This window comes from Molothrus aeneus, chromosome 3 (assembly GCF_037042795.1).
Source record: "Molothrus aeneus isolate 106 chromosome 3, BPBGC_Maene_1.0, whole genome shotgun sequence".
NCBI lineage: Eukaryota > Metazoa > Chordata > Aves > Passeriformes > Icteridae > Molothrus > Molothrus aeneus.
In genome coordinates this window covers 19,408,569-19,423,072 of record NC_089648.1, presented here as the reverse complement: position 1 = coordinate 19,423,072, position 14,504 = coordinate 19,408,569, and the positions used below count along the sequence as shown (strand labels likewise).

General features: G+C 35.2%; 1 protein-coding gene across 1 annotated transcript in view; it reads right to left on the bottom strand.

Annotated features, from left to right (window-relative positions):
• Positions 1-14,504, bottom strand: part of USH2A (usherin) — a 375,341-nt gene that overhangs the window by 308,975 nt on the left and 51,862 nt on the right. The window contains exons 12-13 of the mRNA XM_066546427.1: positions 7,121-7,316; positions 3,227-3,868 (exon numbers count right to left, since the gene is read on the bottom strand). Of these exons, the coding sequence (XP_066402524.1) occupies positions 3,227-3,868; positions 7,121-7,316 (838 nt within the window). The remainder of the gene's footprint in view (positions 1-3,226; positions 3,869-7,120; positions 7,317-14,504) is intronic.

The window sequence follows — 14,504 nt, the reverse complement described above, 5'->3', positions numbered from 1 at the left end:
TTTATTATACTATTTTAGAAATGCTCTAAAAGTTACTGGACACTACCACAATTACTTTCTTTTACCCAGAAGTAGCAGATAAAGGCAATTTTTTTTTTTTTTAAAGTGAGGGATAGGAAAATGAGAAAAATTTCTTTCCCCAACTAATTTGTAAGTAAATTACCATGATCAAATGTAGAGGAAAAAGAGGAAATACAAGATTACAAATTCATACTGTTTGTCATAATTATTATTATTTACTTTCACCACCTAGAATTTGACTCCACCTAGGAAAGAGTAATAACTTAATGCAAGCTTAATTTACAGCAAGGTTAGAAGGGCTCATAAAAGTTGCTTTATGAAGGATCCACTGTTGTATAATAGAGCCAATTTCCAATTTTAAGACAGCCACCGCAAATCTCTCTGAGATCTATGTATGTAACTAGTATTATGCTTATTCTTTTGCAGATTTTTTTCCAATTCAACCATAATTGATCACATTTGTCAATCAAACACACTTTTCAAAAGGAAGAATGAAAGTCATAGCAAAGTATTCCACTTCTCTTTTTTAATCATCCTCTTAGCATTTCTCCCGCTGTATAGAGAAGGAACACATGACCAATTCCTTAGCACTTTTACACCCTTACCATCTATGGCAGTAATACTCATTTCTTAACCACAGGCTGGGCTTCAAAATGCAGTTACCCACAGCAGCAATGCTGTCACAAGACAATTCACATTCTTCTGGCCATGAGAGGCAGTATGTGCACAAAGGCTCAGTACTGGTGCACAGACACACATTCTACATGTTCCATTACATCTTTTCCCTACTATGTAGCATTCTATGCAAACCTGTGGCTATGGAGTAAAGAACTTACAAAACGAAATGTCTTTTTACAGCTTTGCTGCTCTTGTAACAAAATGCAAGACCTATGTTGAGCAGGATTTGTATGACACAAATCCTACTCAGCCACACTGTTCCAGAATGAGGCATGGACAAAATGCTCACAACAGTTTGGGGGTTGAAGAGAACCTGTGTTTTGACCACTGCAGCCTAGGACATCTCAAAAGCAAATTTCTGTACAAGGTAAAACTGCTCTTTCATTTTGTTTCAAGCTAGAATCAAGTATTCCTTTCTTTGCATACACTATAAGTTTAAAGAAAAAATAAATGTACACCAATCTACCAAAATGTTACTTGTATGAAAACAAAACAGAAAACAGGAGGTCATGGATACAGCCTAACAGATGAAACATATGGCTGAATGTGCCAAAAAGTGCTTTAAGAAAAACAATCTCCTTATAAAACAATTTCCAAAAGCTACAACCAGTTTGATCTTTTCTCAATTGGCAACTCTTTCTGCATTAAGATTTTAGTAACTGCTGAAAACTTCTCGGATTTTATCAAAGCACATAAAAGATATGCTGCACTGGGACATTATTTTAAATGCCACTTACCTTCTGTCATAAATTTGAAATGTCCCAACAGATGCAGAAATCCTCAGTATGTTTTCAGGGCTGCCAATATTAACTAATTTGTGTGTGCTTTAATTAGGCTGTGTTGGCTACATATACACTTGGAGTACATTTTCTTATACATCTGGAGTACCTTTTCTTATCTTTGTCCCAAAGATAAGGAAAAAAAAAGCCATATGACATGTCTAAATACTTGAAACCAATTAAAATCTTCTATATTTCTATATAGAAGACTTTTTATTGTCTTCCCTGTTCAGGAGAAAAATCTCTTTTGGCACATACTAACAAAGAATATTTACATAAAAGTTAGAAATATTAAACATCTAAATAAGCTCTGACTAAAACAGCAAAAATATCACAGCTCACTGTGCTCTACTAAGAGCAATACAGTACTTCTACAAAAATAGGAATTTACACTTTCACCTGCAGCAGAGAGCTCAGTGCTCAGCACATACATGCTTAAAGCTATTAGTTAGAAAATTTAAAAATAATACTTACACAAATACTTTTTTTAATTATTTCTCTTTTTACCAGGAACTATTGTGGGACTATTCCTCTGAGTGCCATGTAAGCTTTTCTACAAACCAGCCTGTTCACACTATCAATTAAACCTTTTTAAACCATTTAGTTCTGCATAAACCCTGGCCTTTCTTTTCCAAGGACAAGGGCGGTCACTGACTCAGGGAGCCTTGACATCACTCCTCTGCCGATCTCTGATTAAGTGGCTGCTACAGAGGGTTAGCAGGTCAAATAGCACTGGAGGAGGAACTAAGAAAAACAGAATGCTGCCTTATTTATTAGTATATGTACCTAAAATAATTTAAATGAAAGCATTTTAAAAAATACTTAATGGAGGTTAAGCAGCTTTTTTAACCTCTGTTCAAATTATTGAATGGCATATTAAAACCAATGGAGCTATAATGTACCTTTTAATGTGAGCTGCAACTTGAATAAATTGCATATGTATTTAATTTGAACTAAATCTATCTGCTTAATATTATGATGGAGGGTAGGTTAACGTTACCTATAGTTTCACTTTACCCACCTACTTTTTAAAAAAAAACCCCATTGAAATATAACTACAGAGCTCCCCACTTACCATGAACTTTTAAACTCTGTTTAAAAATATGGCACAAAATCTTGAACAAATACGTAGCAAACTGCAAGTATCACCTTGTAGGGCCAAACTGTAAGCAGTCCTTGTGCAAGCCAGAACAACCCCAACACAGCAAGGCAGGTGAATGCTTTCTAAGTGGCATGTTTGCCAGCCTCATCAAAGTTTAAGCAACCATCTCTGTGCCCCCTGCCATGCTCAGCTTTATGCATGAAGTGCCCTTCCTGAAGAGCATGCACTCTGCCTTCCAAATCCACATTTTTCATTATGAGGATAGCTGCTGTTCATTAGATTATGCCAATTTACTTCTTATTCAGGGACTGGGACATGATTATTCGTATATTTTCTCAATATCTAGAAGTAGCCTAACCTTATTTTGGACATGTTGAAACTGAAACACAAATTATACAAATTATATCTGAAAATAGAATAAATATTTGGTGGTGATTAGGAAAATAATGCTTCCTTCTCACTCACACAGTTAGGAAGAAACAGAAAAATAATTATATGACATATATATATATTATGTGACATATAAATATATGTGAAAGACATGTCAGACATGAAGCTGTCCAAACACATACTAAAAACTGTAAAAAATGATAAAAAACAAAGCAAAACTTACTACATCAAATTGATTGTCTTTCTGTTCCCTTACCTGGTTTACACTCATCACACCTCCTCCCCTGGCGCTGAGGCAGACAGACACACTGCCCAGAAAGGTGGTCACAAGCTGTTCCTGCCAACGTGCCCAGAGCGTCACAGTGGCAGGGCTGGCAGCCGCGGGCGTTGCTCATGCTGAGGTTGTACGTCTGCAGCATGCACTGACTGCACCGAGGGCCAGTCACACCAGCTTTGCAAGGACATTGTCCTGTCGCTTTGTCACAAAGCAGAGAGCCATTTACTGTCCCTGCCTTCTCGCAGTTACATGGCAGACAAAGGAAGGAGTGACCTTTCTGCACTCTGTGGTACCCATCCAGGCACTCATCGCAGCGCCTTCCCCCAATATTTGGTTTACACGCACATTGCCCCGTTCTTGCGTCACACGTGGTTCCCGAAATGGACCCTGCGGCATCACATTCACAAGCCTTACAACCAGTTACATCCAGCCCATAAAAGTTGTCCATGCAGGTGTCACAGAGAAGCCCTTTCACTCGTTCTTTACAATTGCACTGTCCGGAGACAGGGTTGCAGAATTGGCTCACTGAGCCGTGGCTGTTGCACCAACAAGGCTCACATCCATCTTCATTAGAATATCTGAGAGCTTTAAATCCAAAATTGCAACTATCACACCTCAGGCCTGGAAAGAGAAAAGGAATTAATAAAAAAACCCCAAATCTTAAAAGCTATTAATTTCATTTTTTAAAAGTGTAAGTATACTACAATGAAATAAAAGAAAGGGAGGATTGATTCTTCGCCAGCATAATTAACAGGAGTGATGAGGCTGCACAGATCAATTGAATAACTGTGGCATCCCAAAAATCTGTTTACTTTTCCAATCTTCAGAAGCAATGCATATCTGCTGGCCTCTTACTACAATTTAAGATAGTTCTGCAAGAGATGCTTTGTAACATTTCTAAGACAAAGCAGAATTAATCTCTTTGTCCCCCAGAACAGCACCTGTTGCACAATCAATGCCTATGTGAACTCTTCACCCTATACTGCAGAAATGCAATACACAGAGAATTGCACTAGGCTCACAATCTGTTCTTATAATAGATTTATATATTGTATTAAAAACATTAAATATACACTGAGACAGCACAAGTTAGACTAACTATAACAAATTATTTGCTTAACACCATACTTCAGTTTTATCATTGATTGCATTTATGTTAGTCTTTATTGTTAGCCCTTACAGAAAGCAGAAAATGTTTTCCATAATCCAAAATGAAATATTTTTATCTAAATGTATGATTTAGTTAACTCCTGCAGTACATTAAAATATAAACTGTTTTCTTCATGCTTCATCCTGTAGTTTTATTAGCTTTGTTTTCAAAGTCAATGCTTGCTTTATCCCTGCCCCAAGGGAAGGCATTTATATGTTAGTTTATATAATGTACATTACAAGAAAGCAAACTAGATTATTATACGAAAAATGCAAATTCAGTTACATATTTTTCCCTTACAGAGGGAAAATCCTTCACTATGAAGCTGTGACTTAATTGTTTCATATAGGAAAATATAAATACAATCTTCTAGCAAAATACTGTCATCATCTTAAAAAAATACAAAACCATACAAAAATACACCTAGCAACTTACATGTAGAAAAATAAAACTAAAAATGGTAGGGAATGAATTATATATATATGGATAAAAACTCAAAATCTCCAACAGAAGGCGAGTTCCTTTAACAGTGATGAATGACTCACCTAAGGCATATCATTTAATTTCAATAAGGAAAATAAAAAAGGACCACTATTGCTGCAAATTTTAAAAATAACTGTATTGTTAACAAGAATTATGACTCATTTTGAACTATTAAAATTGGTCTACATGGATTCATATCATATCAGTTTTTAAAATATGCGCAGTGCTTATTTGAATATGCCATACATATTCCTGACAGGTAATCTATTCCTAACGATACTGAGGAAGGCCTACAGGGCATCACATTCAATGTTAACAAGTACAGGGGAGTTAGCACGCTTGGCATTTAATTCACATTCTTCTACCTTTTTATTCTAGATGAATGACCTACTTTAATAAAATTATTGGTGCTAATGTATTTTACTGGTGATAGAATCATTAGTAAGATTTAACAGTTGTGTTAACTCTAACAGTTCATGTTTCATAACATTGCAGTCCATAGTTGCATTTTTCTGTTATTGTGTTTGTTTAAATAGATGAAAATGGCAACAGACAGATTGCTCTAAAAACCAATTTAGAAATCCAAAGAGGAAAGTCCCCTGGTAAAGTTTGCTGCACACGTTTCAATATGCAGAAGCTTATTTACAATTGGTTTGGAAAACAAACAAAAAAAAAAATAGAATCTAGTCTGGAAAGAATTAGATCTTTATCCTGCAAACAAACACTTGCATAAGTACAACCCCCCATCATAGCTACACATAAGTACAGAAAGCATAGATCCACACTTGCCTTTTTTTTTTTAACAACTATTTCAGTGAAAATAAAAACAGTTCTTAATGTTTTCATCAAGGGGAGAAAATATAATATGTAGATAACCAAACACATGAGAACCAGACTGTGAATTTCTTGTCTGCCAAACTGCCACCGAATTAAGAAGTGTTTTCACAGGTTCAAACATAAAATGCGGGCAATGAATATATAATTAAGAATGCTCTGAAGTCCTTTTTCTTGAAGGTAGAAAAAGGGTTTAAGATGCACAGAGGTTTTCTACTCTTGGCATCCTTTCATTGTATGAAAAATACAGCATTCCGCAGGAAAAAAGACTGAAACTGTTCAGGCTTCAATCTGTTTAGAGCTATTTTCATTATTTGTTGTTATTCTACATTTTCTTCTAATTTCCAAAAGCAACAAAGACAACATTACAAATGAGTCAACATTCACAAGTGAGGGTATATATAATATCAAATACATTAACATGTACTTGAACATTATTAATGCAACCCAGAACCTGGTTAGGGTGAGGAAAAAATAGATTACTAATTCTGTTAATAACAAAGCAGAAGAGGAATTTTTCTTTTTGCGACATATGTATAGTCTGAGACACGTACAGTTCCCATGCAAGGCTCACTTTATCAGGAAATTCTCCTTGCATAATATTCCCATACATCAACATTTCAAAGTGTATTATATATACTGTGTATTTTGGGCACTTGATAAATTTTGTCCTTATGTGGCTGTGGCTCCCCTCAAATATGCTGGAAGTAATAAATTGCTATAATCAAATCTAATTTCTGAAAAATACCTGTGGGAGTAACAAACAAAAAAGCACGTCTTGTAAAAAAAATGATAAATAACACAGAAGGTAGCAGTTTATTATAATCAGCTTGGCATTGAATTACAAAATTAAAATTATGTGGCCCTTGATAACTAACCCTAGCTATGTACATGATCTGTGGAATTATGTTGACTTATTTTGCATTTCATAGGAACAGTTCAAAGAAATATAATAGAAAAGAATTGATAGATTTATCACAAAGGACCCTGTAGCACAGAATATTTTGAGAAAAAAATCCATTTATTTTGGTCTATTAAGAAAACTAGCATGGAAGCGGTTTGCTTAGAACTCATTAAGTACAAAACATGTTGAAAAAGTGCTAATTTCCTAAAAGAAACATCTACACAGTAAGCAAATTACATTATTTCTGTGACTTATTAGTATGGAGCTATGTAAGCTAACATAGCTATGCCATAAAGAAACTTCTAAAGGGTTGATTAAACTAAGCTTCAAGCTGTAGTTTGACAGAATTATTAAATTAATAATTTTTCAACAGTTAATTTCATTCATTTTTGCAATCTGCCTTCAGCAAAGAAGCTTTCTATACCTTTCATTTAGAAACCAAGTGTGTTTTATTTCCAGAGAAAACAAGAAAAATGGCTCTGAACTCTCGCATTACACATACCAATAACATTTGCTTTGCACTTGCACTGTCCTGAATTTTGGTGACAGGTAATATCTCCATTGACTGTCCCAGAGGTATTACAGTTACAGGGACTGCAGCCATCAGGGTTTGACTGTTGCAGATTGTAGAATCCTTCCTGGCACTGATTGCATTGTCTGCCAGACACATGTCTCTTACAATTACACTGGCCTCCAACCTAGAAAGATACAAAATATTATAGAATGATGAACATATCTATTTTTAGATGATACATTCATTAGCAACAAGAATGGGAGTGCGAGTTGGGGGGAGAGAAAATTTTAAATGGAACAGAAAGAAAAAATAGGCCTGTGAGCATTTTTTATTTGTTAAGAGAGAGGAAAAAAGAAACATTGAACAGAGTGTAACTATTCGACTTTTAAATAGAGTTTAAAAGCCCTGTTCTTTCAAAACAGAAGGGAAAAAGAAGTGAGCAAACAATGCAGCCGTATTTACAATGTGGACAGAGAACCTGCAAAAAATATTTACAAAATTGCATTGTAGATATGGTGACTTCTATTAAAAGGAATAATTTTTTCATCACAGTTACCATAAAGAACTATCATCTTTCAAAGCTCAAGTTCTTCCTTTTTTGTTCTGACCATATGCTTATTTATTTTAGTGAAAATGTTAGTTAAATAAGAATGAAGCAAAATTGAAGGTTTTCTTTTTTTATTACTCATCCAAGGTACATTTCCTCTCCCTTTAGTGAAGGATGTCATCCAACAGTTCAGCAACTGAAACCCTCTCCCTCTTTTCTTGGTTCAGCTGGGATCCAAACCATTCCACTTCAGTGGGGGTATGTAAAGGTCCTCACCCTCTCCCCTAAAAGTGTAGCTTTGCTATTCAGAAGGAGTTGACATGTCCTTTGTTATGCCTGGACCTAGTCTGGGAGTACTCATATCTTGTGCAAGATTAAAGGGGTCCTGAAAAGCTACCTCAGTTTCAGACCTCTGAAAGCCAGGGAAAAGCTCTCTACATTCATCACTTTCCAATATGGTGGGGAAGCCAACCACAGGGAAAGGGCAACACCACAGGGATGGAGAAACAGAGACATCGGTTAATGCACAAAATAAAAACAATCCTAGGGAGTCAAAGCAACACAGACGTGGGAATTGGCAAAAGGTTTGGGATTCATGATCAAGGAACAAAAACTAACTTTCCTAACTGAAGTGTTCTAGGAAATGCAGAAATAAAGAAACTGTGTTATAAGGAATTTTCTTTGGCTCAGTCCAAATTTTCTTTGGGTCAGTTTACTTTTTTCAGTGCAAATATTTAAATTACATAAAAGCACAATAATTCAAAACCAGTATTCATCTATGACATCAACAACTGTAGTTCAATGTACTTTGCTTTTAATTAGCTACTGAAACAAAAATTTCTGTTAACAGCTGCCTTTTTCATCTTTAATCCATGAGTCAAGCAAAGCTGAAACAACAGGAGAGACAAAGCTACTGGCAAGTTCCAATTAAATACTATCATCATACCCTCAAATCTAAAATGAAGTTCTAAGCTTTATTAATACTAAATAGAGTATTTCAACATCTAAAAGTAAATTCTCAGTGCAGGAACTATTGAATAAAAGTTAAGAGAAGTATATACTACAACCCTTTCCTCATAAAAGGATTCTGTAGTCCATAAAATCTCTTTAATATGACTTCTTGATAGAGATCTATTACTGATGTATCAGCCTTATTTTTCAGGAAGATGTAGATATTAGAAAGGCAGGACAACAGCAAGTATGAGAAGAGTTAAAAGACCACAATAGCAGAAAACACAGCAACAAGGATTTTCAAGTTAATTCCCTTTTAGACTAGATTTGATCTAGATATTTAGTGTATTATAAGAGACCCAGTCATGCATCACAGCCATTCATCAGAGAACTCACATGTGAAAAGCAACTCTGAGTTTAATCCTAAATGAAGAAAAATACCCAACTTAATGCCTAACTGTAAAAGAAAAATTTTTGTGCTCATGATCGCAGCATACCCAGGTTACACAACAGCACTCAACTCATACGCAAAAAAAAACTTTGAAGTTACTCCAAAAGCTACTACAGGAAGGAAAGCATTACATGTGAAATTTCATCTTAAATAAGTGAAAGAAAGATGAAACTAGGATAGCTAAATAAGAGAGGATAGCCACCACCAAATGTTACAAACTAGAATAAGGCAACACAAAAATAAGCATTTAACAAGCAACATGCCTAAAGCATGAAGGAAAAAAAATAAAATTTCAGAAACAAAGGAAGACTACCTGAGAATCAGGGCAATAAATAATTAAGTGGTATGATTAGCAGATTCACAGTGCACATTGGAACACTTCACTAAAAAGAGAAGTGCAACATCAGTAACAGGCTATCCAGAGGGGATGTGGAATCTTTATTCCTAGAGGTATCAAGATTTATCCAGACAAAATCATGACTGACTGGATATAGCACTGACAACAATTCTGCTTGGAGGAGAGCAGATGACCAACTAATGCTTTTATGATTATGTGTAGCATTCAGGAAAGAGAACCACAGCAGAGATCACAGAGGAAATCTTCCACAGCTCTTCACTATGAAAGAGGTGCTACCTTTCTATATCAGGAATGATTTTTAAGACTGATTAAAAACCAAGAGGTCAGAAGAAAAATATTTTAGCAAAATCTCATCTGTTGAAAAGTGACTGCACATAAGACTCAAGTTCTAGATGAAACAAAACATAACATTACTGAAATACCTAATAATTGCTTAAATCAACACCAGTAAAAGAGGAATAAAATTATGTCATTCTCCTTAAAAGGCTGTAAGGAAGTTTCTGAGATCTACATTCTAGTAGGCTTTTTTTATTATTACTGTACATTCTATTAGAAATTTAAATTCTATATTGGAAAAGATTGGTACTTTTTTCCCAAAAGGAAATCATGCTACATGATACTACTGCATTTCTTTAAGTCAGCAATATCTTAATATATCACATACACTGAACCAAATGCATGATCAAAAACTCAAATTAATTTCTACATCAAGAGGTACAAACTTAATGCCTGGGAAAAACCAACACTGACTACAGGTAGACAGTGATATGTCCAAAATTAGCTATTACAACTCAAGAAAGAAGCTGTTAAAGCTGCTCCATTTCCCCTACAAATCATTTGGAAGCTCTGAAGCAGTTAAAAAGGCAATAGGAATACTGTGATTATCAATAAAAGAACTGAAAATTACACAGGAAATCTCATTTTGTCATAAAAATCTGTTTTGTATCAACATTTTACATAATTTGTGTATCTGGTTACCCTCTGTAAAATAAAAAGAGGTCACAGAGTGAGTAGAATAAGCAAAGATAAAAATGAAAAGAGACTAAAAACTATACCATTTGGAAATAAAGGACCGAAATGAAGGAGGGAATACGTGGCTACAGAATCATGAGTCTCTTACTGAATGAATACTCTTTTTTTTCCTCAAGTTATAAGACAGAACACCAAGGAAATTCTAAGGAAGTAAACTTAAAGGAGTTACTTGCTTAAAAAATTTAGTTAGATTAATACCATATGTGGACACCAAACATGTGGCTACTCAGATGAAAATCCTGAGTTTAGCTCAGGTAGCCCTAAACCCATAAATAATTGAACTCTAAAAAAGCACATCACAGCAGGATCACACTTCTGGAAATCAGAGAAGATACTGTGCTTGATTAGTCTTATATCATACAGCAGAGCTGTCCTGATCCTCAATACCTGGAAACCCAGGGCTAATTGTGACAAAGCTTAGGTATTTCCAGATGCCACTAGTGAAACATGTAGATTAGTAAGTGCTAAAAGAAGCAAAGAATACCAGGATCTTCAGCATAATTGGGTGTCAAGCTATTAGAAGGAGCAGTAATTTTCATCACACACACTTGCAGAAAATGTACATCCCCAAACTTTTTATAACAGGGTGGAAAAACTGATGCTTGAAAAAGAACTATAAATCTTCAAATGAGTGACAAATATCTGGCCAACTTAAAAAATTTAAATTTTTTCCAGGAACCAGCCAACAAAACCATTTGCAGATCTCCCTGTAAAAAGAGCATTTGGGCTTAATCTGAGAAGAATTTTATTTAAAAATTAGAAATATAGAAAAACAGTATATTTAATTTCTCTGTACAGAGAAGTACCAAAATAATTTGTGAAATGCTTGGCAATGAATACTGTTTCAAAGAAGCTGAACAAGCCGATAAATGTTTGTAATGCTGCAGAAATAGGTGTACCACAGGTTATAACATGGAAATCTACATCAAAATGGGGAGAACAAACTATTTCAATAGCTACATAAAAATCCAAGTAAATTACAAAGGAAAAAGGCTTTTTTTGTATCATTATTATTTCTGTAAATCCAGCTTACTCCGGAAACTATGGAATCATTGAAAATATTGGTAGCAATGAATATCTAAAGAGTTTGTTAACCAGAATTTCACCAGTTGGTCACTGGAAATATTACTGAAACTTCCCCCCTTCCCCGATTCAAGTGTTATCTGCCATTTAAAGAAAAGTATTTCAATTTTCTATGACCAATGCTGGTTATAGAAGAGCAGAAACGAATCTATTCTACTGTTACTTATGCCTGAGAAGTCTGGTTCTGACCCAAATAGTCAGCAGACACAAACAGACTGTGTATTAACATGACCATCTTGGTACTAAATCACTGATGGAAAATATCTGACTGGATTGTTCACTCTGGAAATTAACCTGGCTGAGCATTACTACCAAGTGGTGGTGTTTCTTGGGACCTCATAATTACAATTGTTATTTGATACAGAAAATCACTGATGCTGAGTTCACATGTATCCCTTGTGTCATTTATAATTTACGTGCAAAATACACATTATTCTTATATCCTCGAGTGTAAACAGTTACAAAGAGAATGCCAGCAACCTTCTCCTGCCTAAACCACAGTTGCAGACTTGTCCTTAATCAGGAATCCAACTACTTAATGTTTCTAAATTTTATGTATACTGAGCAGTTCACTGCTTTAGACTCTTACGATACCACTCTTTAACTGGGGGACACTTTAACACATTACATCTAGAATGACAAATTCAAAGTGAAGCCTGTTCAGCAACCCTCCTGCTACTAGACTGATAGGCGGACTTAAAAAGAGATTTAAAGACCCAGGACAAAGGGTGACATATTCCAAAGAATTGCCTTAATTGTTCACTAGATTACAGCAAACTGTTTAACCATGGCACTCACCTAGTAGATATTCAACATGTACATATCATAGTATCAGAAATGTAACTTCTGACTATTTGAACTCTTGTTGGCCATACATATTCTTATACAATAAAATGCAATTTGCTGGAAAAATCATTTGCCTAAGCCTTTCTGAAAGTTAAAATCAACTCCTTTGTCTTGGATATGCTTGTAATTTCAAATTGCTATCCTTTGGTGTCTGTAACAGAAGCAATATAGTGTCAAAAACATATAATCAGAAAGTCTCTCCAATTCTGGACAATAATGCAATATGAGGCTGGATATTAATAAAGAACAAAAGCTGACATTTGAAGTTTCTTTTTCCAAAGTTAACTTCTGGTTTTGAAGCCCAAAAACTCCTGAAAAAAAATAACATTTTATAATTAGCCAAGTCATTACTAATTTCAATTATTTACTCTCTACCACAACAGAAGTACCTTCCCTTGACCCTCTGCAAGTTTCAGGGTGTTGCAAGACTCAGCAGTATATTGGTCTGGCATGAAATTCTGCCATCACCAATTTTGCAATTGACTGGTACCAGTCTCAATGTTCTGCCTTTCTGATATAAATGGTAATCATGTATTTCTCACTATCTTCTTACTTGAGGCAAATCTGGCAAGGACCCCAGCATCCAGTTGTCTGCAGTCTCAGGAAGGGGAAGCAAGGGGCTTGAGGTTTTCTTTTCCTTTCCTCCAGTTTAGGAAATGAGAACAGTACAGTGTGCCTGCTCACACACATAGGTTAATGGTCTGACACCAAATACCTGAGAGTATTCTCGGGATGTCGTCTTTGGGAACTGAAAATTGAATAAGCAGCAATAATGAAGTTCCTTTGCACTCCCCTGGTATCTCTTCTTGTCATCACATATGATGACTTTCAAAAGTCAGTAGCTTTCTACTACTTTTGCTCAAAACATAAAATGAGGCATTTACCCTCTGCCCACAACACTCCATGGGGTGGGAGTGGACCAAATCCCACGAATAAACTCTCGCTGAAAACCAGCATTTCCACTTTATAAAATTCATCCAAAATTAAGCCATAGGATTACTGAACATAAAAAAGCTAATTTTCCCTCATTTTAGCAATAAGGTTAAAGGCCTCCCATTAAGGCACACCCAGATTCAGAATACACAGTGTTTGATAACCTGATTTTTTATGGACTCCACTACGCACAATATTTTTCATTGACACATTTGCATTCTTTACATGCCTTATTCTCTTTGGTAAATCTGTTGACTAAAATCCCCTTAATGAACTACTTTAACCTGTGTTCTTTCCTTTGCAACACATATTCCATTTATTTATTTACTGTCAATCACAATAAACAAGTTGAAATCCATTTAGATAGATAAATGAAGATGGGAAGGCTCATCCTAATTTTAGATAGAAGAATTAACTCAGAAGTGAAAATAGAAACAGAAATACTATTTTCATTTTGTGCATATATATATATATATAATATTTTTTAAAAACAGTATTTAGTGAGTGTGCAGCAAGGTGAAACCTGAAGTCTGTTCAGATAGTTACTCAGAAGTACTGGAATATGTTTTCATGTGACTCTTCAGAGAAAACACTAAGTAACATTTTGTTCATTTTCTTGCCTTTGAGTTTTCTTGTAAGATGAGACAATAGAGCTGCCACCTTGACAGAAGAAAATCAAGTCTTTACAACTCTGAACAATATCCTCTGCAGTAAAATACAATTTCCTCACAACAACAAGTACATGATACATATTTATTTGGATGTTAAGGGTAAATTTTTAAAAATCAGCAAAAGCTGAGTGAGATAACTAAAGGTAACTAAATTCACTGAGACCAGAATGTTACTTCCAAAGAATAGGTAAAGGCAATAGCAGCACTTTCAGGTTTCTCTAAAAAGAAATGACCAGGAGAAGAGTACTTTTTCCCCTAGCATTATATATGACATACCATAACAGAATCACAAAAGGACCACAAGCTGCCATGCCTGATAGAATACGTAAGCATTTGTAGAGCAGTCTGGGTAAAAAGCAGTACAGGAAAATGAGTAAAGGATTTTGGTATGAGAGCCAGAAAACATTAATCTCCAACTAGAACAAGAATGATCACGTCAGCAGTATTCTGGTAGAACTTCCTCAGGTGTGAATTGTTAGGGAGAAAGGAGGAAGGCAGCC